We start from the raw sequence: 25,234 nt of genomic DNA, 5'->3' as shown, positions 1-25,234 counted from the left end.
CTCCACCAGACTGCCATACTCATCCTCATTGTCTCCAGTGATGCTGCCGAAAATGGATGAGTCATCGGAGAACTTCTGAAGATGAGTAGATCCAGAATTGAATCTGAGGTCAGATGTGTATAGGGTGAACAGGAAGGGAGACAGAACAGTTCCCTGAGGTGTGCCCATGTTACTATCCAGTATGTCTGACTGGCAGCTCTGGAGCCGGACAAACTGCGGTCCGCAGGTGATATAGTCTATAATCCAGCATACCACGGCACAATCCACCTTCATGGCTGTAAGCTTCTCTGCAAGCAGGAGTGGCTGAATGGTGTTGAATGCACTTGAAAAGTCAAAAACCATTATATCCACCATGCACCCGGACCTCTCGAGGTGAGAGTAAGCCTTGTGCAGTAGGTAAATTATGGCATTATCCACACCTTGGTTTGCCTAGAACTGCAAGGGATCAAGAGGGTCAGCAACCAGCGGTCGCAGGTGCTGCAGGACCAGCCTCTCAAAGGTCTTCATTATGTGAGAGGTCAACGCCACTGGCCTGAAGTCATTGAGAGCACTGGTTCATCCCCTCTTAGGGTCGATGTTTTCCATAGGAAGGGCACCCTCTGCATGTCCAAGGACAAAGAATACCAGCCAGCTGATCAGCACACCCCCTCAGCACCCTGGGGTTGACTCCATTAGGGCCAGCAGCTCTGCCTTGGCGGAGCCTCCTCAGCTCCCTATTCACATGGTTGGTAATGATGATTAGGTGAGTGCGGGGGCTCGGGGGAGCTGGGCTAATATTCCAGAGAGTTTGTTGTTGCGGGAAGGAGCAGTGAAGGAGGGGAGAGAGCGCAGGAGAGGGGGTCGTTGGCAGTACGTCCGAGTGGGGCTGTTGGGTTGTGATGGGGCACCTGAGTCAAACCTGTTGAAGAACGGATTAAACTTGTTTGCCCTCTCTTTACTCTCCACCACCCCCAGCCCTTGTTGAGGCCAGTTATCTTCCTTAGCCCACTCCACACCTTCTTCGAGTTGTTCTGCTGAAGTTGACTCTCAGTCGGTATGCATTCTTTGCCTCCTTAATCTTTCTCTTCAGGCTTCTCTGGATGCGTCGTGCCTCCTCTCTGTCCAGAGCCTTGAAAGCCAGCTTCTTCTGGATAAGCAGGGATTCTCTATTAATCCAGAGCTTGTTGTTAGGGAAGCAGCGGATTGTTTTTGTGGGGATAATGTTGTCTGTAGGAGCCAAGTATGTTGTTCGACTGGCCAGAATTTAATTGTTATTCACTGTGTGTACATTGGGTGTTGCTGTGCTAGTTAGCAGCGTAACTGTTGTCGTCAGGTGTTTGACCCCAGAAGGGCAAAGGGTTTTTGACCGCTGGGGCGCTAAGGGTTTGTTTGTCACGCTGAAAGTTGTGTGTTTGGTTTATCGGTGGAAATGGACTGTATTCATCTTTACAGCAGAAACAATAAAGAAATAGATTGTTATTCTGCAACCGAAGAACAGCCTGGAGATTCTGTACTGAACGCAACACACAGCAAATGGTAATACGATCACATCAGACTAAGCGAAGCGATTAAGCGAAGCGTGTCAACCAGGTCACTCCTGGGTTAGACATCTCAGTAGCTTACAGTAATAGACTGAGCTCCTACATCGCCCGTGCAGAAGTTAATATAGTCTGTAATGCAGTCTGATAGGCCGTTGATATCCTCACGGTGTGCAGTGAAGAGGGCATCCCAATCTGTGAGGTCAAAGCAGTCCCTGTAGGACTACCATGGCTTCCTCTGACCATATTTGAGTGGATGACGTCACGGGCCGCGGCTGCATTGGAACAGGAACATAAACAACCACAGCAATAGCATGTGAGAATTCCCTTGGCAGACAGTATGTCCGCATTCCCACTGCTAACAGTTTAATATCAAGACTACACGTCCTTGATTTCAGGGTAACATGTCCATCTCCAACGAGTAAGACCATCTCGAGTTGATAAAAATGGCAAGCCCTCTTCTTTTGCTCTTGCTGCTCAGTCTACCTCTGTCAGCTCGAACCAGCTGGAACCACTAGAGTGTGACATGCGAGTCTGGAATAGCGCCCTGTAACCATGTCTCCGTAAAACACAAGATGCTGCATTCACAATATTCACATTGTGCCGTAGTGAGGGCAGAAAGTTCATCCATCTTATTCACCAATGATCTTACATTCCCCATGACAATAGACAGCAGGAAGGGTTTAAATCTCCTCGCCCTCGCTCTCACTCTCTCCATCTTAGGCTCTCACCCCTCTCCTGTGTCTCGCTAGCTCTGCTGGGGTGCCTGCTGGTTTCGGATCGGCGACGTTACCAAGCACGATCAGCTGATCGCTCATATTGTGATAGTAGTGCACTAAATATATATCCAATAACAGGGAAAAGGAGAAAAAAAACAAAAAAAAGAGGTAGAAAAAGTCCAGATAAATCAATGGAGAGAGGAACTGCTGCGAAGGCCGCCTTCTCACACTGACGCCATGGTAATATATAATATATATGATAAAGATCATCAGGGAGAGATGTACAGCTATGTATCAATAGGATATGAATGATAGAATCAATCAATTCTTGTCAATACTGCCAAGTGGGAGGTCCAAGAATTGACCCTTGTAGAACCCCTGACAGAAAGTCACAAATGTGACAAATGTCCATTGTGTATTACATCAGCCCAGTGATAAATTGCTTATTGTCTGACCAACGGTAAAAATAAATAAATCCAAAGGAAATTACTGAATTATTGAAACACAAATAAGCAACAAATCTCACATTGGAAAAGTCATAATAAGCAAATGTTTGTTATTTTGACTTGAATAATTGGTTCATTACTTGGTAAATGGTAATTAGTGGATTCTCAAAACGGATTAATTTACTGTAGAAGCATTGGTGTGTTTTTTTTTTATTGAATCTGTCATTTAAGATTGATAATAAGAGGAAATGCACTCTGTTACTTGGATTGTAGTTTGACAAGTCAATCACCAGATTTGTAGACTCATGGCTTGCAGCGACACTTTTGGAAATGACTCAACATTGCTTGGTCTCAATGAAAATAAATACATAAAAAGATACTTTAGGCTCTTCCTCTGTCCCTCCTCGCAGCATTAATCTAGTCTAACAGGATGAATACATCTCTTCCACTCACCATGTCATTCTTGTTCTCTAGAAATATAGACAGTTTTTTGAGAAATGAAACCACCAGGACCAGCAGCTCCTCATCATCCCGTTCAAGAACTTTGACCAGCAGACCAACAATGTTTTTATTCCTCATCTTCAGCTCTGTCCTTGTGTCCTCAGCAAGGTTCAACAGGAGGTAAAGAGACACTGGGAGACAGTGAAATAGATAGAAAGAGAGGAAGAAATGAGGAACAGAAGGAGAGATAGAAAATTAGAGCTAATATAAGCAACTTGTTATTTCTGGGTTGAAACATTACTGTGAACTAATGCTGCGTTCACACTGGTGGAGATAATGTGGTTATGATTTAGCACTACTCTACAAAGTGGCAAATATTGGTGGGGAAGTCATATAATGTATTATTTATGAAATACATGTTGCTTGGATGTTACAAGGAATGCACTTTATTCTGATCTTAATTTGGATTTAAGTGATGCATCAACACTGCATTCACATCACAGCAAAAGAAAATACCAGCTCTGGTGTTATTGCTATTGTATGACAAAAAAAGACTTGAAAAGGCCGGCCTACCTCTGAGCAGCTGTTCTTGTTTAGCCAGAAGGCCTTGGTATTTTCTCAGAGCTTTGTCCTGGTCTCTTCTTAGAGAGCCATTCTCTGGTGCTGACTCACGTACACAAAAGAGTGTTAAGGAACACATATTGTACACACACACAAAATAAGTCAGATAAACTATACAGGAGGAGGGTAGGAAAATAACTGACAGCTCAAACGGAAGAAGCAAATGACAGCAGATAAAAGGATATAAGCCTTGTTTTTCTTGCGCAGTTCCTCACGCCACACATCATGTCTCTTCAGCTCATGTTCCACCACACTCATACACAACGCGCCTATTTTATAATGACTCACCACTCCGTGAAACTGGGAGAAACTGGAGGAGAGAAGAGTAGATAGCAAAAGGATATGTAAAAGGATGAAGTAGAACAGTAAGACATACTAAAGGAATGTGTGCCATTCTGTGAGTGTGTGTGTGTGTAGGCCGTCTGTGTTACCTGGAGAAGCAGAAGAAGATGTAAATGATGATGGTTGCCAGCTCTACACTCTGTTTCCAGTCCTCCCTCAATACTCTGGCCAGAGCACCTAGAGCTGCCTCTACACACAGACACATGCAGTTTTCAGGTGAGGTGACATGACTAGTACAGGTACAAGTACAGCAGATTGTAGTACCAGCTATGTGTAAAAACAAACATAGCTTGTTTGAACGTAATCAAGGAGTTAGACTATAACTTGAATTAAACAATGGCACAAGTGTGATTTTATGCTGCATTCACTTGACATGGGGATTGTTGCTGGCAGCACTTGGTTGCCTGTTACAGACACGTGTAGCTGTTCAGCTACAGTAGATTTCTTCTTTTTAAATATTTATGGCCATACGTATGTGTGTTGCAGCCAGCTTTACCTTAGTAAACACATCATTACTTTCTGTTTTTCAATATAACTATCTTAATTTCCATCACTAGATAGTAGTGGCTTTCACTTCCATTTTATCTGAATGCTGCACTAGATGAAAGGACATTCTCTGCGACAATGTTTGTTAATTAAATGCAAGTAGAGATGATGCAACTGAATAAAGTAAACTAGTTACAACATAGCTATCGAGTTGACTTTAGACTCAAACAGGATCAAATTCTACTTTCAGCTGGTGCAACATGCTGCTGGTTTCTTTTGGAATTTAGGATTACCACAGGTAAGTTTGTTTTTACCAAAGATGCTATGAAACATTGAGCTTAAATCAAATGTTTTTTTGAAGATTTTTTTTTGGTGTTTCCGCTTTATTTGATAGTGACAGTAGAGATAGACAGGAAAGGCAGGGGAGAAGGAGAGGGGATGACATGCAGCAAAGGGCCCAGGCCAGACTCGAACCCAAGCCGCTGCGGTAAGGACTCAGCCTTGATACATGGTGCACGCTCTACCAGGTGAGCTACCGGGGTGCCCCCTGAAAATCTAATGTTAAATTAAACAGCATGTTTACATAATAGAACATATGGAACATATTAGAATATCCAAGTACCTTAGAACAAGGTTTCCATAAACTGGAATAAATGTGTGAAATAAATACAAAATAAACATCATAAACTGGAGTAAGAACTCCAGGCCACAGTAGGAGAATATGGTGTTTACTAGGTCATAGTTGAATTACTTAATAATAATACATTAATATATTGAACATGAGTAAATGTCATCTCCGTGGCTGACTGATGATGACTGAATGATTTAAACCGATTTGCACTTCATGCTTTTCCATCTGCTGCTTCCATGAGATTACCTCGAGTCTGGTACATCTCTGATTAGAAAAACACTTGGGTGCGTAGGGATTGATTTTATGTGTCTAGCTTGAACAGAATGAAAAGAAGAAAACTGGGTAGTCAGTCACCATGGCTGAAAAGAGAGCCACCTACAGAAACCCAAGCTTCACCGACATGAGAGAAGACATCATAAACACACTCTTTGATTGGCTTAAGCATAAAAAACGAGAGCAAAATGTAAGTAATTAAGTACAGTAGGTAGAATGAAACTATACCATTGTGTAGCAGCTCCTCCAGGTTATCAGGGTTGCGGGCGAGCTGCAGAATGAGAGCAGAGCCTCTGATCTTTTCTGGGATGCCTTCATAGAGCAGTTCAACATACTCATCCACTCTGGTTATACTGGCTTCCTCATTTAACTACACAAACATAAACACAGACAACATATACACACTGTTACTGACTAATAACAAGGTGTAACACACTGTCCCAGTCAAATAAAGTAAACAGGAGCTTTGAAGCTCTTGGGCAGTAGTCTTTGTCACCAGACACATTGTTAATTCAACTAAAGTGAAATAATAACATGGGAAATTATAGATTATTGCATGATACAGAGGCCTCAAATTTGGTGTTGGTGCAAATCAGATTAGCAGTGTTTCCCCTAGGATTTTTTCCAGCAGCGGTGCTGAAGTGAGTGCGTTTTATTTTGCACCGCCACAAGATATTTAGTGCGTCCGCTGACACGAGAAGAGCTTTAGACACATATATGTACACAGTTGTAGATGTCAAATTACGTTTAGTAAAATGCTTAAGTTCAGCTAATCAAATCATAACAGAAAACATAGCCTAATAAAAACCCACACCATCTACGCATAGGCCTAACGTAACATTCATAAATAAATCGGGAATTTGATCCAATATTTGCTAATGACTGTCTACCCTGGGACCACCCCCAATCCGCCCACAAGCGGAGAAATTTTGACAGCGAACTCATGTAACGTTATGGTGAACTCATCACTTTCGGTGTGTGTGAGTTGGAAAGCTATACTTTGAAGAATAGGACTGGTAGATCTATGGCACATTATTTATGGCACTGTCAACAGAAAATGTTCCATTTGCAATTTCAATCACAACATATAAGAAATGTATCAAAATATGAAATACATATATAGTTTAAGAAGTCACATACTGTCAATAGTTTTATCAAGATCACTGTAAATGAATATGTTCGCTTTTATGTTCAAGTCCAGTGTCTAGTACTCTTTATTATGAGGAGTACGTTATGATTATTTTGTTACTTGAGCTGTTCGTCTCTACGTCTTCGCTGAACTTCGTTGGAAAAGGTAGTCGGCAGGACCGGCAGCCCAGCCTTTGTTGTCGACAGCGGAGCCTTCTTTGCTGCCAACTGCGCTTTCAAACGACCAATAACCAATAACAGACTGCTAAATGGTGGCAATGTCTGGGGGTGTTCGCTTTATAATCCTTGCTCGCCCCCGACTCTGCTGCTTAAAGTAGAGATAGCAATATTTTTTTTGCGTTTAGGGAGATTTTTATATAGCGGCGGCGCTGCATATAGGTGTAGTAATCACAATGGCTGAATGTCTCCCAAACATTCACAAACACTCTGCTGCACCGTTTAGGACCCAGTTCGGGTTGCGTTTCTGAAACCATAGTGTTGTCTATTCATTAGTAAGGAGAGCTTTTTAATATATTTTGTCCTTGTAGCTTTAATATAAAGCCATAGAGTCGTCTGCCTGCTACCTTAGAAATTCCATTGAAGTGTTTGAGAAAATGCTTAGGGTAGAATCTGGGCTTATTTTACGCTGATTGATGGTGCCAGTGTTTGTTTTTATCATGTTGGCGTTGCCAGTTTAAACCTACAGTTTTGCACTTTCATATGTAAACCTTTGTTTACATTTTGTTTTATGCTGCATTATACAATGACATACAGTTTGTCAAAATAAAATGAACTCAAATTAAATGGTCTATTTGATTTTTTAGGAAAATGAATCTGTAAAATACTCGATAGATTAATCAATAGAATAATAGTTATTAGTGGTAGCCCTAGTATTATGTAAAGCAAACTGTATTGTTTAACCTTAAGTCACTTAGTGTTAAAATTTGTGCTTTTATGCTTTGGTTCATGATTGCATGGCCATAGTGATGTTTGATTATGTGATATTTAGCACGTAAAACTTAAATTAAATTTCACTAGAGTCAGGAAAACATGAATAGCCATGTTAAAAGTTTCCAACAAAGGAATAGAGTTTTCGGGGCAAAAGCCTTCCTCCACACCCAGAACTCCTCATCCTTCGGCTAGTTGACAAAAGAGCACATACTGTACCTCACCTCACTATTGCCAATACCTTAAGGTTTACATCATCATTCAATATCTTTTTTCATCCGTTTTTTATCATATACTCATCAGTCCTTCATTTATTCAGTTATTAGGCATTTAGCTATAAATAAATGTCCTCATTTAATCAATAAGACGTTGTCTGTGTGTTTTCTTTGAAGCAGAAGACGAGGTCAATCTTTCGAAAATAATTGAATCCTTCTTAAAATACTAATCAATTCAATGATCGAGTTATTCATTAATGTAGTTTATTTGTTTTCCCTGGTTCAGGGCGGTGCCCTTTAAACGAGAGTATTAAAGTGTAATTATGTGATTAAAGTAGATGATTCTCTTACATAGGGGAAACACTGGGTTAGTGAACGGTCATGAAAAATACAGAACAAAATTTAGTGAATCCTGTCTGAGAACTGAGATCAAACTGAAATGGCTATGAATGAACAAGATACATGAACAAACAGAGTCAATGAGTGTTTGAAGTTGTTACCTCCATTCCTTCAAACGGTGTCAGCTCTCTGGGCTTCATAGTTCTTTTCTCTTTCTTTTCCACTGGTGACACAAAAACCAACAATAAAAAACATTACCGCATTTCCTAACTTAAAGATTATCCTGGCAAAACCTTTTTTCCCCAACATGTTCTTAGGTCATAAACACAGGAGAGAAAACAATTTAGATCAGAAATGAATCACCATCATTTTTTTTCCTCACTTGCCTCTCAGGGTTTCTGTATATCAGACTAGATGAGTGAAATAAATTGTGCCATTAGGTTTGTGGTGAAATTTTGATGGTGAAAACTTGGATATGTTTAGACTCTACGACAAGGGTGTAATAACGGTGACACGACTGACTTTTGCCCTCCACTGGGGATGATTTCCTGTTCTGCAAGTAGTAGAGGAGCTGCTCCACCTGGGGCAAACGGGAAGGAGGGATGAGTTTACATTCCTCCACCACTTTCTTGGCTAAAGCGCCCACATCTGTAGTAGGAGAAAGACTTTTCACACGGATACTGGAGAGAGAAAGAGAGGACAAAGAGAAGGGTGACTTCATTCATTTTCACAACTTTCAACAGGTTTATAAGAATGCAGACTTGAGTAAGTTAAATTTAATACTTTTCAATTCAATACTACACGGCTTTGTTGAATACTGAATTCTCATTGGTCAATTACAGCATTCTACAGTCTGTTATTTCTGAAGATCAGACCGTTGCTATGGACACAGTTCTGATCATTTTTAAATCAATAAAATCATTTTTAAATCAATATTGTGTGTCAAATTATTTATTTTTTTAGTAAATATCCGTGTAATAAGTGGGATAATGTACAGCAAGCCGGTCAGGGTCAATTTTGCAATAATGTCTGGCTGGCTGAACATTATCCCTTACGCTACTTACATACCTGCAACAGAAAGACCGTTGGAAAAGCTAAAATGAAGCTGGAAAAACTAGCCTGTTACTGATTAAACACATCTGATGAAAGTTTTAATAGTATACATTTGGGAAAAATAACATGAATTTTTTTTTATTGCAAATTGGACTATTACGTATGTTCGGTATTCATCTAAGAATGGACATGTGGTGTAAAGAATCTTGTCATAACACAATGAAAAATAAGACTTCTACCAACAGCATTTAGGAATTTCTCAGAGATTTTAAGAACCAGTTGATGTCACATTGGTGGAGTCAGTTTGCATGACACTGGTCCATACCATTTTAGCATACCAATCAAAAATATGGCTACCTACGTACTCCTATCCAGTCTACATGGATAAGAGTAACACAATGGTGATTTCAAGGACCAACCTGAATAAAACTAATCCAATTCAAATAAGGATGAAAATAAATGAAAGCAGGTAGACAACAATGGAAATCGGTGAGAGAAGGAAGATAACACAAACAGAAAATCAACTGTAACCAGGAATAAAGTTTAATGACAGATTTCGCTCCATTTCAATTCAAGAAGAGGAAGAGAGGGAAAAATAGCCCAAAAGGACGTGAGAAAGAATGAGAGTTGTGTGAAGAAAATTAAGAATACACTCACATTTTTTGTCCCTCCTTGCGTTCGCCCAACATTTGACCTCCACTCTCTCCCAGAATAGACGCTTCCACCTCATAGTGGACCACAAGGGCCTTCTCTGTGGGATGGACGTCCAAACTGCCCGCAGTCACTTTGCTTTGGGTGATGATGAACAGACAGTTAATAACTCAAACATTTAATCTTTGTTCCGTAACTTTGTAAAACTCCAGTGAACTCATTTTAGATATTAAATAAACCCTGCATTGGGCTTAAGTTTCAAATGAATGAATTCCACAATAAATGAGGAGGGGGAAGTCAATGTCTCTCTCAAGAACACGACTATGGCCATCAAATGTGTCTCCATTTCCACATTTCAAACATTCCATAGCCGGGATTTTTATACCATACCTCTTTCACAGAATTTTGATTAGAACTTTCTCATACTAACATTTATCCATTCACCATAACAATAACGTCATATATTGGGAGACACGCCCAGACAGCGACATACAAATGGCTGGACTGGCTGGCTAACATGTTTCCATAAACGGTTGGATAATTAGAAAGATTAGCTCAACTCACAGCGTAAACTACCAGACAGTAAACACATTCAACATAAGACAGCTACTCACTTTAACCCTTAGCTTATCGGTCACCCTTTCACAGGAGCTTGCTAGCTATATTAGCTGTAACCCAGATATCCCAGCCTCTTTGATTGACGGAATGTAATGTAAAACCCCGTTTAACAATCCAACGGTTAAATGGTGTTTACCGGCGAAAATTTAGGTGGGTTGGAAAATTAAATACATTTTTAATGATTTTATGGTCTTGTGGTGGATTCGGCACTGTGAAAATTAATCACGCAATACGGGTTTGGATCCTTGCACTGATTTACACAGATAACGTCCCTACTTGCATTAGTTAGCGTTATCTTCCACAAAGGGGCGGGTCGTACAATGTGAGATTTCTTTCAAGTATGTGTCTTATCTGTGCATTACATACATGCCGAACTGATTGGTGGGTCATAGTGGTTTACAAAAGCTGGTAAATCATCTTACACTTGGTGCTCGCCTTTCCTGGCGAGCAAGAAACCATGAAATTGCCCGAAGTTTGGTGGTACCGCACGCACGCACTAGGTCTAACTAGATACGATGCCATTTCAATCACAATCAGTCCTTAGTCTCATCCAGGTGCTTGTTAAACGTCTATAGTTACTGCTGACGCAGAACTATGGATACCATATTTTAAATATATTAACGTTAACGTACAAGAGGAACTGTAGTAAGGTTAGCTAGCTAATGTTACTTTTTCACAAAAAATATTGTATAGTTAACGTTACAATCATGTTAGCTTTGTTGCGTCTCACCGTTTGAGGTAGCGCGCGTCATCCTGCATCTTCCTCAAATGTTATGTTTCAGATTTTAATTGAATTTAATAGCTCGATCACATTTAGTGAATCCCCAGAATCACGACCATACAAACCCGTGTGCTAATCGCTAGCACCACTGTCATAACAGCAAGAATGGACTACAAACGTGGCGTTGTTCCTTCCGCGCTTTCTATTTTTTTCCCAGAGTTGAGACTCTCAGGCAGCATTTCTTCTCGTGCTGCATACAAATACCGCCCCAGTTAAAAAGATTGGCATTAGATCGTAAACATAATCTTAACAATGGTTTACCATAACACGTGTCCATCTACAAACCAACACCGTTTTAATTGTACAGCAGGTTGAGAGGCAGCAGCTCCCTGAGAGGCTAAACTTGGGGAACAACTATCCCTCCACCCAATGCGGAGCGATGATGCTTCCAAGCGGTGTATCCAAGAGTCCAGCAACAGGGTCAATCCTTTCCCTTGGTGCTTCGCTTTATTATGATGATAGTCCAAATGACTTAAAACTTTCAAGTCGCTGTGATTGATGTTTTCTTGCTTTTATCTTGATCACCTCTTGTTACCCTAACACACGAACCTTCAGGACCAGGATATAATTTAGAGGGCTTTTGTTTTTTTTACTAATCATGGGTTTTGTTGCCAGAGGACTTGTATTGGAAATTGGCTTTGGCTATAAACACAGATCTGGTAACTATCAATGTTATCTGTGCTTGTCTTGAGAACTAAAATCAATAAAAATAATGGTACACCTGATGACCATGTTCTCTTTATTAATTCTTATGGATTTTAGTCGTGAATGGGCAGAACATTTTCAGTGGGCTTTAGCCACATTCATATTATATGGGATGAAAGGTAGTGAATGTGATGCAGATACCGATACTAACTGATCTAATCGATACAGAATTTCTTAAATTCATAAAAAGTAGAAATTTTGAAAATACATTAACTACAGATAGACCTCCAATAGATATTATATGGGATACCTAGATGAGAGGAATAATGATATCATTTTCAGTTAAAAAAAGAAGCAAGAATTAGATAAAGAGATTGACAGAGTAGAAAAATCAATTGTCTCCAAAATATTCATTAAAAAACTCACACCAAAGATGCCTTAGAAAGATTGCAAAAATTAGAATATGATGATAATCTTAAAAAAGTTCAAGATATTAAGCATAATTCAAATAGAATATCTTATATAGCAGCAAATAAAACAGGTAAACAATTGAGATTTTTAGTCAAAAGAGTAGTAAAAAGGCATAACGTAGCACTGAAGGACACAGTTTCCAACATGCCAATAACAGACAATGAAATAATTAATCAAAAGTTTGCAGCATATTTTGGAAATTCGTATAAATCTGACATAATAAAGAATTTTGATCCGATGCCCTTTCTAAAATCAGTCAAGTTTAAATCAGTGGAGCGGAAAGAGGATCTAAGAAAGGAAATAATGCCAGAAGTTAAAAGCGCAATTGATAGCTTCCTTCCAAAAAAGGTGGAGGCATGGATGGATTACCAATCAAATTTTATTCTATATTCTGGACACAGATTAGCTTATTAATTTTCAATGTTATTAATAACAGACAATGTATCAAGCAGTTAGCAATGCGATACCAAAACCACGACGGGAGGGTAACACTCCAGCTGACTATGGACCTGTAATAGTGACAATAAAATTATTACCAAATCTAAATAATTGAATTGCTAAAATACTCCCAGATATAATTCATTACAATCAAACTGGCTTTATACAAAAAAGACGTCTTAAAACTAATGTTAGAACCGGTATATCGTTAATACAATATGCCAAGAAGCAAAAACTAGACTTGACATTGATGGCGGTGGATGCAGAGAAAGCTTTAGACTGATTGGAATAGGCCTATGTCTTTAAAGTATTAGAAATGTATGAATTTCCTGAAGAAATAACTACCATGATAAAGACAATTTATAAATCATCAACAGCACAGGTTTATGTTAATGGAACTTTATCTGAGATATTTAGATTTAAAAGAAGCACTAGACAAGGATGCCTGTTATCTCCCTCCTTATTTGTGTTGGCAATCGAACCTTTGGCTCAGAAAATCAGACAGACGGAGGAAGTGAGTGGCAGAAAAGTAGACAAAGAAAAATATAAATTGGATTTATTTGCTGATGATTTGATGTTATATTTAACAAATATTAAATCGTCTCTTCCAAGGGTTATGGAGATTATAGAGGATTTCTCCAAAATATCAGGTTATAAGATGAACATTGAAAAAACTGAATTGATGCAAATCAATAAAGGATCTTGTAGCATTCCAGAAGACTTTAAGAATCTTCAATGGACAAAAAAGATAAGATACCTAGGTTGCAATATAAGTTCTGGAAAAACACAATTATACAAAGATAACTTTGTCTCTTTAATTAATGAACTGAACACGATACCTTTAATCCCCCCAAAACACTTTTTTATGCAACTTAATGCCTTACTCACCTCTTTTGTCTGGTCTAATAAAGCACATCGGCTGAGTAGAGCTCTTCTTCAAAATCCAAGAATCGAAGGTCTTACATTTCAAAAATTTAGAACTGTACTATTATGCCTCACAGCTGTTTTATATAGATCGTATAATTAATAACACAGATGAAGAACCGAGGTTCAAGCTAACACAGACCGATAGAAGTTTAAAGCTTTTGATCTGGACCTGGTCAAATGTGGCCAGACGTGAAAAAAGCCACGCACATTTTTTGCCATTGTAGCGCTTCCTAGCGGTCGATTTGAAGGAAACTTTCAGGGTATGTTTCAGGTACTTAAGTGGACATATCCTGTAAGTTTTGTGATGATTGGCCCAACGGTTATTGACTTTGGTCTATGTATGTGCTGAACCAGGCCTCTTTTAAAGTTCATTGGTCAATATCTTGAAAACTAAATAAGATATCAACAAGCTTTATACAGCTTTTGATAAGCTTCGTCCAATGATGATCCACCGAAAATGTGGAGGCAATCGGACCTATGGTTTAGGAGCTGTCAAAAATTCAAAATGGCATCAAATCTAGTTTGGCAGACTAATTTATACTATGATTTGGTTGCAGGACCCTTTGAGGATGTTCTGCTTAAAGAAGGAAAAAAGAAACAATGAATTGACAGAATATACAACATGCAGCTGAAGGAACAATTTAAAAATTACTCACTGCAAAAATTGTATGATAAATGATAAAAGATCTCCATTTTAAAGAAGCCAACACAAAATGGAAGAAATGCTTATACCTCACTGACAGCATTACCACAAATGAAAATCTATGTTTAATACAATACAAATTGATGACAAGAATACTACACTCATGACTCCCTTGTGCATTCCTTCTGGGTTTGTACAAAAGTAAACAAAGTGTGGAATGAGTTGTGTATTTTTCAGAATGCTGAAAAAATAAGATACCCTATGGGATGGCAAATTATGTTTTCCTCCCTTGTTTATAAGAAGCTCATTTTAAAACACTGGGAAAAACACAGATGCTCCAACTTTACAGACTTGGAAAGAATTGATGACATATTATTTGACCATAGAAAAGACACTGTCTGAAGATAACAATAAAACAAAGCAATTCAATGAAGTATGGAAGTACGTTTATGAGGCCCTATGTGAATGTATTAATGTTTCATCTTAGCCTGGCACCATCCTAGGATAGTATACTGTATACTATCTTTTACATCAAGGTATTATGTATGTTTGTTGGAAGAGATTGTAAGCAAAACTCATGGTGGAAAGCATGAAACTAAATAAAGAGTGTCACACACTGTTACCTACCTTTGAGGTACAGTTGTAAGACACGCAGATCTGATCATATGGGCCCATATTACAGCCACATAAAAATAGTGTGCATTCACCAAATAACAATCAATTTAGGGTTTAGTTACCTTGATTGATTGACATAAGCTGGCACAATTTTTTGTTTGCTTCAGGCACTTTTACATTATTTTTGGGGGACAGAAGCACAGTGGCTAAAAATAAAAAAGAAATACACAAAAAACACCAGAAACTTCCCCAAATGTTGTCGGTGGTATAGACTGGCACAGGGATGGATGGTGATTCATCAGAACTTCATGGAAAAGTTGGCCTGGTAGATACACTCCCCTCCATGATTACATAATGCTCCACCACCATGTGCTACTGGCGTAAATATACATATTGCACATAAAAATACTGCCAGAGTTGACCTGCTGAAAGACTATATTGAAATGGTGATGATGATAAGATCAGATATGTACCATTGGGGGTTTTGCAGTCCAATAGTAGCTTGTACAATGTTACACAGACAGACACAGACAGAGAGCTCTTTGGTAGAGTAATCTTTTATTGTAAAGCTATGACATGACTGCAAAGCAGTATTTCTCACACCATGTGATTTACACCTAATTGCTTCTAAATACAATCAGCATTCAGTGTGGGCTGGTGGATGTTTTCTATTATGTGTGTTTACCTGCACATGCAATGTATATGCTTTCTTAACTCGTGTGTGTGTGTGTGTGTGTCATGACTGGAACACTGTCCCACTGTTTTCCGCCACTTCTTTCCTCAATTCCTTTCCTCTGCTCTCCTTTCCTTTGTCCCTTTACTGTTCTATCCCCTCTTCCTGTTTCCTCTTCCTCTGCTTTTATCCACTGCCCTCCACTACAATTACACTCTTTCCTTCTCTTTCTATTCCACGTCCCCTCCCTCGTCCTCATCATCAGCACATGCTGTGAACTCCTTCTCAGGTAACAGGCCGTATCCATTAAGAAACGCCTCCACATCCGTTGCAAAGAACTCTTCATTGAAGTGTTTGGTAACAGCCAGGAAATTACCCAGTAACTCACCAGCTTTGTACACCAGCAGGGCAGGAAGAACCTGGAAGGATATTAGCAGGAATCAAAATTTACTTGTAGGCTGTCTCTGAGGTTGATAATTCAATAGTGACAGTGACACTGGTTTTAATATAGTCAGTACTCAGCATCTTGTAACAATAATATTATAACTTTTTTCAATAACAAGGAGTTCAAGTCAATGCTACTACAATTTCAGTAATGGGTGTCTGTGGCTCAGGAGGTAGAGCGGGTCGTCCACTGATCGCAGGGTTGCCGGTCCCTGTCCACATGTCAAAGTGTCCTTGGGCAAGACACTGAACCCCAAATTGCTCTCGATGGTCAGACCAGCCCCCTGCATGGTACAGTAGCTCACTGCCATTGGTGTGTGTGTGTGTGTATAAATGTAGCCATTTACCGTTTATTACAACTGCCAACTGTTTTTGTTATTACAGCCTCTAAGTGTAAGGGTGCAACTGAAAAATCAAGCTGCATTTTAATACAATTAAAATGCATTTAGTTATTGTTGCTGCACATGTCAAGCTGCCCATTGCAGCATGACGCAGTTTACAATGATAACAGTGGCAGGTTTACCACTTGATATTCATAGTAATGTTTTGAAACAATGGCTCCATTATTTCACACGGAAGAAGACAAAAGCAGGCATTTCATTTTTAGCTGGCAACCGTCAGTTTTGACGACTGAAATGAAAAGGTGTCCAGAGTCACACTACAGTAAATACACGCTACAGAATCACTCCGTGATGTGAAAATTGCATTTCAAATGTCAGTTTTACAATCCGTCATCAGTTTGATTTGCCTACTCTTCACAGTTCTTCAGATGCAGTGGAAACACCTACAGAAATGTGCAAAAGGGACGTTTACTTCCTTGTTTAGTTTCACTGGTTTCGTAGTTCCTTGAACTTTTTGGTCAAAAAGGGTTAATATATGATACCATAACAAGCGCTGTGTAATGATGCAAACACTTAGACTTGTGCTCTTTGCTTCTGGTTTTGAAAAGCAACAAACTCTTTAGATACCAAGTATTGCTCTTTCTAGTGCCGCAGGCACACCGCTTGGACAGTTGCTGTTCATGGGAGGGGTTTAACGGTCAGTTAACCTCTCATAACCTCGCAGTTCTTCATAGCAGTGTGGCTACAAACTTACTATCACTACTAGAAATGACACTGCTAATACTACTACAGACTAATGTCCCAATGGGGATTATTGTAATTCAATCAATTATTAGCCACTCTATTATTATATAATAATATTACCTTCATCTTTTTCTTAGCTGTTTCTGTTTTTAATAGTTTACTAACCTCAGAGGAGAAACGCTCAGCAGCACCTGTCGCCACAGCATCAATACGACAGAATTTAACGCTGGGGTACTCCGAAGCCAGACAGTCCAGACATGAGTTCAGCTGTTCACAGCCTGACAAAGGACAAATAATGCACGCATAACTATTAGCGAACAGCACTGCAGTGAACTATCCCACGGGAATACATAGATATTTCTGGAGTACATGTTATGTCATCAGTGAGACTATACTGTCGTTGTGAGTCAATGAGCTAAGACTTGAACAAACACATGATAAAAAAACCTAACCTTTGACACCGTGCTGGTAGATGTGGACTACCACTAGGGTCAACCGATGTTCCTTCTCTATGACTTCCAGGAAGGCTTCTCCACTTTCAAGCTCGTAGACCGCTTCAAATGTAGGACCAAAGCTCAGGCGCTCGTGCATTTCCTGCATACACTGTTTTCTGTAGCGTTTCAGGCAGCGTTCATCCTCTTCTTGGATCAGTTCGTACTCCTGAACACTCATCTACAGTTGAGGAAATTTATATTACTGCTTTGCTTTTTTGCTACAGATAAATGACGCTTTTGTCCAAAGCCACACACAAATGACGTACAATCCAATCCGCAGTAGATTGTTGTTGTATGTACTGTATGTTTTTGTTTGATTGTGTCTGTCTTTCTGTAAATGTCTGTTACTTTGTCTGTGTACGGATGCCCCAGTCTGTGATTTTGATTCTCTTCTTTGTTTGTACTTATCTTTTTGTTTTTGTTGGCACATATCTGTCCAATTGTGGTCAAGTCTATTGTCTTCCTCTTATTAACTATAAAATCTGTCAATGGTATGTTTTCCTATGTGTGAAGTTCTGTGTGTGTTTCCATCCACCTTTCTGTTGAGTCTCTCCTTGTCATCCTCTCGTGGACTGGACATTTGTCTGAGCAGCTCTCTCTTGCTTTGGGGGACAGTCTGATCCACGCTGTCCAACTTAAACCTTCGCCAGTCATTAATCACCCCTTTTGGACCTGCAGACACAAAGAAATGCCCACAAAAATATACAGTTGAAGCTGCATTGAAGTTAGTAAGACCATCAAGTGCCCATCAATTGATGCCTCAATCAAACGTTTTATAGACAGACAGATAAACATTTTAATAGTACATCTGTTGTGATGATTTACAAAAGCTACACTATACTGAGCTGCCATGTCTACTGCGTCTTTCTGACTTATGCCTCTGACCTGTGTGATTGGCAGGCAACTCCTCCTCTTCCTGGGTACAGCCAGACATCCTGGTAGCAGTCTGCAATACAGAGAACACACAAACTGGATAACCTGACCGGCCCACACAGAGAGCAGGTGAGGTGATGTGCCCTTTCAAAGCCAAGTCCATCTAAATTCCAACTCTTAAAGGCAAATTCTAGTTTATTTCAACCTGGCGTATTTCCCATAAATGTGGCTATTGTGGCTCTATGGGATGTGCTAACTCTGCACTCGCCACCTCTGTTGTAGAAATTTGTGGAAAACGAGGACTTGCGCAAAACAACCTATATCGGGGCAAGCTACAGGAGCCTCCTATAGCTTTCCAAATAAGCATGTTTTTTACATGTCATTTAAAAATCTTGTCTGTGAGTCTCTGACAGAAAGAAGCCGCCTGGAACAGCCATTATGGCTAACTGCATAGGGATCTACGTTCGTGGGTGGCGAGTGCAAGGTTAGCACGACCCTAGAGCCCCAAATCCTGTTTACCTCAGAAGTGTTGGATGTTGATAATGTTCTCCAAGTATACTTCATTGTGAGTTTGATAGAGCTATCCTTATTTCATGATTTGACATGACTTTGTCTACATATTGCCAAAATACACCACCAGACAACAAAATACACCCAGGAATAAACCTGGGTAAGCATTGTTTTTGGGGTAAAATGCTGTTTTAGTGTGGACAAAAGGCCAAAATAGTGAGAAAAAGCAATAACAGCAATATTTAACACTTTTGACACCTAACTATCTGCAATACTGTGTGTGTACATGTGCATGGGTCCATGCAGTTGGACACACTGTTGTCACAACCACTTACTGTGAGCCAGGCTGAAGTTTACTTATCAGATTATGCTGAGATTACCTAACATGTACACATGCCTAGGACATCTTATTATGTATGTGCGTGTGATATGACATAATTTGCTTGCTAAGTCTGTCATTCTGTTTACCTTTTTGTAACCCAGTTTTATTCTATTGTTATGGTCCTGAAAATCTAAGATTACCCTCTGGTGACAGTTTTAGAGAGAAAAGGGGAGACTGTTACTTAATCATTTTATGATTCATTGAATGCTACATAATCACTGATTAAATAGATTACATAGTTCTTGAATGTAATTCTGTAATGTCAAATCATCATATTTGGGTTCCTTCGCACTCATGACCTCTCTTTTTCTCTTGTCAAAGTAACCAAAATGTAGCATGAATGCTTCCGTTCAATTGTAAATAAACCAACAGCAATTATGACATCGTGGTTAGGTGCTGAGTGAGCACTGGTGCTCTGAGTATCAAGGAATACACTCATGAGGAAACCACTTCTCCCCTGGATACGCCTGTAAAGCCACATGGAAAGCTATTATGCTGCTAGAGCTGAGCTGCCAATGACAACAGGGTCCTAATCAACACTACGTCACTCATAAAACTGTTAATGCCCATTAGTCTGAGGCAGCTAATTCCTTCATGTTATCAAAGCGATACATTTCTTGCATGGTTGGTTTTAATTAACTCAAATGCCGTTAAGAAAGTGGACACTTTATATGCATGTGCTGCTTAGGAAAAAATAAAATGCAGTACTGCAACAATAAATATACACAGAAAATATCTGAATGTCAATTTGTTGTAAACCAAGTGTCCATGACTGCTAAACAGTGATGTTTATAAAATAAACCCAGTCTCTTACAGAAGCATTTTAGTGTGTTGAAACTATACTTGTAGGTCCAGAACTCACCTTTTTGTGAAAGAAAAAAACAGCAACAAAGACACAGATAATAGAATACTAGACATACATTACAAATATCTGCATGGTAACCAAATAAAATCAGCCATAAATTCTTACCTTTGTGTCTTGAGGGAGAACTGGTGTTTGTCAGTTTCTTACAGCTTATTTGTTTTTTCAATCTTTGTCTGTTGTATCTGTTTGTTATCTTCTGTCAATCTAGGCATTCACTGAGTAGTGTGACACATATAGAGAACTGACAGGAGAGAGGGACACAAGTTTAGAAAAGGGTGGGGAGGGAGATGAGGGAATAAGCTTTTTCTTCACTGTCATCATCATCATCACTGTCACTGTAATATGATGTTGTCTAATATGATTAGGTGTAATACCAGGCTCAGTGTTATGGATAGATGACAGCACAGTAGACACAAGTAACAGAACATTCTTTCAAATTTGCAATGATACATATTGCCAGCTAAAATAAAACATGGCCAAATATACTGGTAAAAAAAAATATATATAGTGCGAGTTTTGCCAGTTTTGGCAGTGCACCAGTTGTTGTCAGCTGTGTTATATATATATCAATGGCAAGAACAAGGCCCAGGCAATAAACAGCTACGCCCTGCCAGTGATCAGATACCCTGCGGGAATAATGAAGTGGCCAAAGGAAGAGATACAAACCACAGACGTTAAGACGCGAAAGCTCCTCACCATGCATGGAGGGCTCCATCCCAAAACCAGCACCCTGAGACTGTACGTTAGCCGTAAGGAAGGCGGCCGTGGACTAGTGAGTGTGAGAGCCACTATCCAGGATGAAACATCCAAGATCCACAAGTACATCCAAGATAAGGCCCCAACAGATGACGTGCTCAGGGAATGTCTCAGGGATGTACCACCGGAACATAACTGAAGTGGCTGATATCAAGAAGTCCTACCAATGGCTAGAGCGGGCTGGATTGAAGGACAGCACAGAGGCACTCATCATGGCTGCACAGGAGCAGGCCCTGAGCATCAGAGCAATAGAGGCCCAGATCTACCACACCAGACAAGACCCAAGGTGTAGGCTGTGCAAAGAGGCCCCTGAGACAATCCAGCACATAACTGCAGGGTGTAAGATGCTGGCAGGGAAAGCATACATGGAGCGCCATAACCAAGTGGCTGGCATAGTGTACAGGAACATCTGCACGGAGCATGGACTGGAAACCCCGAGGTCAAAGTGGGAAACACCTCCAAAGGTGGTAGAGAATGACCGAGCCAAGATCCTGTGGGACTTCCAGATTCAGACTGACAGAATGGTAATGGCGAACCAGCCTGACATCGTGGTGGTTGACAAACAGCAGAGGAAAGCCGTTGTGGTTGACGTGGCAATACCAAGTGATGGCAACATCAGGAAAAAGGAACATGAGAAGCTAGAGAAGTACCAAGGGCTCAGAGAAGAGCTGGAGAAGGCCTGGAAGGTGAAGGCGACAGTGGTGCCCGTGGTCATTGGAGCACTCGGGGCAGTGACCCCCAAACTGGAGGAGTGGCTACAGCAGATCCCTGGAAGAACACCAGACATCTCGGTCCAGAAGAGCGCAGTACTGGGAACAGCAAAGATACTGCGCAGAACCCTCAAGCTCCCAGACCTTTGGTAGAGGACCCGAGCTCGAAGAATGAGACCACCATGAGAGTGAAGGACAAAGTTTATATATATATATATATATATATATATATATATATATATATATATATATATATATATATATATATATATATATATATATATTTTTTTGTCCAAGAAACAAAGCAAATCCAGAATGGCTACCATCTGCCATGTTGGAAATGATCTTTTCAATGGTTTGGCCTGCAATGCTGCACAGTACATGGTTTCTGGGACTTTTTGGGTCGAGGAATTCAAAATGTGTTCAAAATGAATTCAAAATAATCGATAACTGCAGCCCTACTTATTTCCTCATGAGTTGGGCAAAATGGCTGTTATCGCTAGATCTGTTTAAAAATCTCATCAGAAGCCTGTGGTAAGTCGAAGTCACAGATACTAAGCCGACAATCTGACATTCTGACATCTGATGAAGACGCATAAGGAAAATATTTAACAGCAGTATGCATTTGTTTTAAACTATGTTTTGAGTAAGACAAAATTAGATGAGGGAAAATGTAATATCTCCCCGTCGGGGAATTGAACCCCGGTCTCCCGCGTGACAGGCGGGGATACTCACCACTATACTAACGAGGAGTGTGTAACTTAATGAACAGCAGTTTTTATGAATGGACATAATGGTACAGTACCAATGCAGCTCTCTGTATACTCTAATCTCATCAAAGGCCAGGAGTTGCCTAATCAGAGAATACTGCATATTGAGAAATTGTATTTTTTTATTTTAGTGTTTTCACTGGCAGACAAAAATTTGCTTCAATTGAAAGCAATGGTATAATGGCATAAAAACATATTTATACATATTTTGGGGCAACCACTAAGCCCGGCTAGCTCAGTCGGTAGAGCATGAGACTCTTAATCTCAGGGTCGTGGGTTCGAGCCCCACGTTGGGCGTAACATGTTTTTTTTTTTATTGAGGAGGAATTTAATAGCGACATCCTACCTGATGATTCTGTGGTGTTCTATCGATGTTCTAAGGTAAACTACATATGAGATCAAAATCTTAACTGGTAATCTCTAACAGGTTGTGTTTTAGAGACATGATTATCCACATGCTTACAACGACAGCTTGTGTGTGGCTCTCAGAGAAAGCTAACACTCTTTCGTAATGTTTCCGCTCGGTTTCGAGTGTTAGGCGAACGTGATAATAACTACACTACGGAAACTCTGATAAGCTGCATAGGAGCTCACAAAAATAACCGTGATCGAAACACTATCACTAAATATAATAAATATAGAGCTCTGCCTGTAACACAACACCTTCTTCTTCTTTTCCTTTCGGCTGTTCCCTTTCAGGGGTCGCCACAGCGAATCATGTGCCTCCATCTAACCCTGTCCTCTGCGTCCTCTTCACTCACACCAGTTAACTTCATGTCCTCTCTCACTACATCCATAAATCTCCTCTTTGGTCTTCCTCCAGACCTCCTGCCTGGCAGCTCCAGCCTCAGCATCCTTCTACCAATATATTCACAGTCTCTCCTCTGAACACGTCCAAACCACCTCGATCTGGCCTCTCTGACTTTATCTCCGAAACATCTAACATGAGCTGTCCCTCTGATGTCCTCGTTCCTGATCCTGTCCGTCCTCGTCACTCCCAAAGAGAACCTCAGCATCTTAAGCTCTGCTGCCTCCAGCTCTGCCTCTTGTCTTTTCTTCAGTGCCACTGTCTCTAAGCTGTCCAACATCGCTGGTCTCACCACCTTTACTTGTTTACTTTTATTCTCTTATTGTACTTTTATAGTACACGTCTTCATCAGGCGTTGGTGGTATAGTGGTTAGCATAGCTGCCTTCCAAGCAGTTGACCCGGGTTCGATTCCCGGCCAACGCACACTTTTAACTGTTCTATTCACTGACTGTCATCCCTCTCTTGGTTTCAGCTAAAAGATGCTACTTTGTTCATGTTTGTGTCCAGGTTCAGACAGTGTTACCCAACATTCACAATCAATCATGACTGTAACACTAACCTTTTCATTAATAATTGATAAGATAAGAACAGAGAACAAAATATAACATTTTCTGCGCAAGCAGGCTTATGTTGCTTGCTTAGTCAGAAAACAACAATAACATCCAACTCTTAAAATAATCACAACATGCATACCTGATTAACATGACTGACAGTAAGCAATTATCAGTAAGGTACACAAGGGCAGAAAAATACCAGCTCAGTTCAAGCCCTACTTTAACTAACGTTAGAACATAATTGGTAACGTTTGTAATCTTGTTCCAATTTCAATTACATTGCTCTACATTAGAAATTTTACATTGTTGCAATTTAATAACAACAGTGACAAACTGTATGTTTCCAATCATGTCTGACTCTGGCCGTTTCCCAATCTAATTATTAATAAGGTCAGCACCTGTAACGATTCGGCATTTTGGATTACATAGCGTTAACTAATATAATTCTTGTGTGGATTCAGGTGCGACCAGATCTAACCACAGTCCAGCTAAATCAGCTCTTCAGATACTTCCATTACTGCCCAAGATATTTTTTACAAGAGTTGTCACCGGTTTTTGTTCTAAATTCATAAATGCTTCTCTTTAAGTTACACTCTTTGAACAGAAATGGTGGTCTGAGATTCAATCTGCCCAACGTTTACCACAGGGTATTAACACCGTGGTCAAGCCAATCACATGCTAATCAGGTACTTATCAGTGCTGAGGGAGGTGCAGCCAGAAAACAACAGGCCTGATCACTGATTACTGGGCCATCATGGAAACAAAAGAAGGCTTCCGGATGGGAGCCGAAACATCTTGGATTTGAAAACATTGTCCAGATGACTACGACTGAATCCTTTTCTACGATATTCTTTAATATCTTTTTGTGAACTTTAAACTTCAAAGTAAATTCCTTGTATGTGTAAACCTGCTTGGCAGTAAAGCTGATTCTGATCTTATTTAATCTGTAACATCTGTGAGCCCCAGGAAACAGGGGATGGTAGAATCGCTAAAAAAAATCCAATTTTCTTTTCCTCTGCAGAAATATTGAGATGCATATGTAGCCCACTGATAAGTACATACCAAAACATTACAGGATCATCAATATAAAGCTGTTATGTTAAAGATAAGACATACAGCATTATATATGGTTGCTCATACTTGCTGGTAACTCATCTTTATTCACTGAAGGCACAAACATGTGAGTGTGCATAGTAACGCCTAGTGGTAGGACTGGTACATTACAAGCAGATTTAGAAATGATTATAACTCATATTGATATTGAAGTTGAAATTGAATGGGATAAACAGTGCATCATCATAAAGTTAACTGCCGGAACTCAATGTGAGCCATAGCTGAGCCTAATATTGTGGTTTGTGTGC

General features: G+C 39.9%; 3 protein-coding genes and 3 non-coding genes across 9 annotated transcripts in view; 3 read left to right on the top strand and 3 right to left on the bottom strand.

Moving 5' to 3' along the window:
* LOC122886519 (kinesin-associated protein 3-like) overlaps positions 1-11,640 on the bottom strand; it is a 28,032-nt gene extending 16,392 nt beyond the window's left edge. Inside the window, exons 1-9 of one of the 4 annotated variants that reach the window (XM_044218827.1) lie at positions 11,471-11,640; positions 9,817-9,948; positions 8,629-8,786; positions 8,268-8,329; positions 5,705-5,846; positions 4,176-4,275; positions 3,930-4,054; positions 3,697-3,795; positions 3,136-3,314 (exon numbers count right to left, since the gene is read on the bottom strand). In XM_044218827.1, coding sequence (XP_044074762.1) covers positions 3,136-3,314; positions 3,697-3,795; positions 3,930-4,054; positions 4,176-4,275; positions 5,705-5,846; positions 8,268-8,329; positions 8,629-8,786; positions 9,817-9,848 — 897 coding nt within the window. In that variant the 5' untranslated portion in view covers positions 9,849-9,948; positions 11,471-11,640. Of the gene's footprint in view, positions 1-3,135; positions 3,315-3,696; positions 3,796-3,929; positions 4,055-4,175; positions 4,276-5,704; positions 5,847-8,267; positions 8,330-8,628; positions 8,787-9,816; positions 9,949-10,424; positions 10,449-10,850; positions 10,876-11,158; positions 11,363-11,470 lie in introns of those variants that run through there. The other 3 variants (XM_044218826.1, XM_044218828.1, XM_044218829.1) reach the window with 3 other exon arrangements.
* Positions 11,641-15,487: 3,847 nt separating this feature from the next.
* Positions 15,488-20,535, bottom strand: pdca (phosducin a). Its single transcript, XM_044218751.1, has 6 exons — positions 20,380-20,535; positions 18,530-18,590; positions 18,180-18,316; positions 17,603-17,822; positions 17,316-17,428; positions 15,488-16,040 (listed from the first exon to the last, which is right to left on the bottom strand). Exons 2-6 carry the CDS (start codon positions 18,576-18,578, stop codon positions 15,852-15,854), a joined length of 708 nt encoding a protein of 235 aa, XP_044074686.1. The 5' UTR covers positions 18,579-18,590; positions 20,380-20,535; the 3' UTR covers positions 15,488-15,851.
* The window catches only part of rab36 (RAB36, member RAS oncogene family), a 26,396-nt gene continuing 19,786 nt past the window's right edge, over positions 18,625-25,234 (top strand). Inside the window, exon 1 of the mRNA XM_044218750.1 lies at positions 18,625-18,646. The gene's annotated coding sequence lies outside the window, so the exon portion shown is untranslated. The remainder of the gene's footprint in view (positions 18,647-25,234) is intronic.
* trnad-guc lies at positions 22,421-22,492 on the bottom strand. The gene has a single exon. It is a non-coding gene; the product is annotated as a tRNA-Asp (tRNA).
* On the top strand, positions 22,735-22,807 carry trnak-cuu. Its single transcript has one exon. It is a non-coding gene; the product is annotated as a tRNA-Lys (tRNA).
* On the top strand, positions 23,671-23,742 carry trnag-ucc. The gene has a single exon. It is a non-coding gene; the product is annotated as a tRNA-Gly (tRNA).

Source organism: Siniperca chuatsi, linkage group LG13 (genome assembly GCF_020085105.1).
Source record: "Siniperca chuatsi isolate FFG_IHB_CAS linkage group LG13, ASM2008510v1, whole genome shotgun sequence".
Taxonomy (NCBI): Eukaryota; Metazoa; Chordata; class Actinopteri; order Centrarchiformes; family Sinipercidae; genus Siniperca; species Siniperca chuatsi.
The sequence above is the reverse complement of the archived record's forward strand: the minus strand, read 5'-3'. Positions and strand labels throughout refer to the sequence as shown.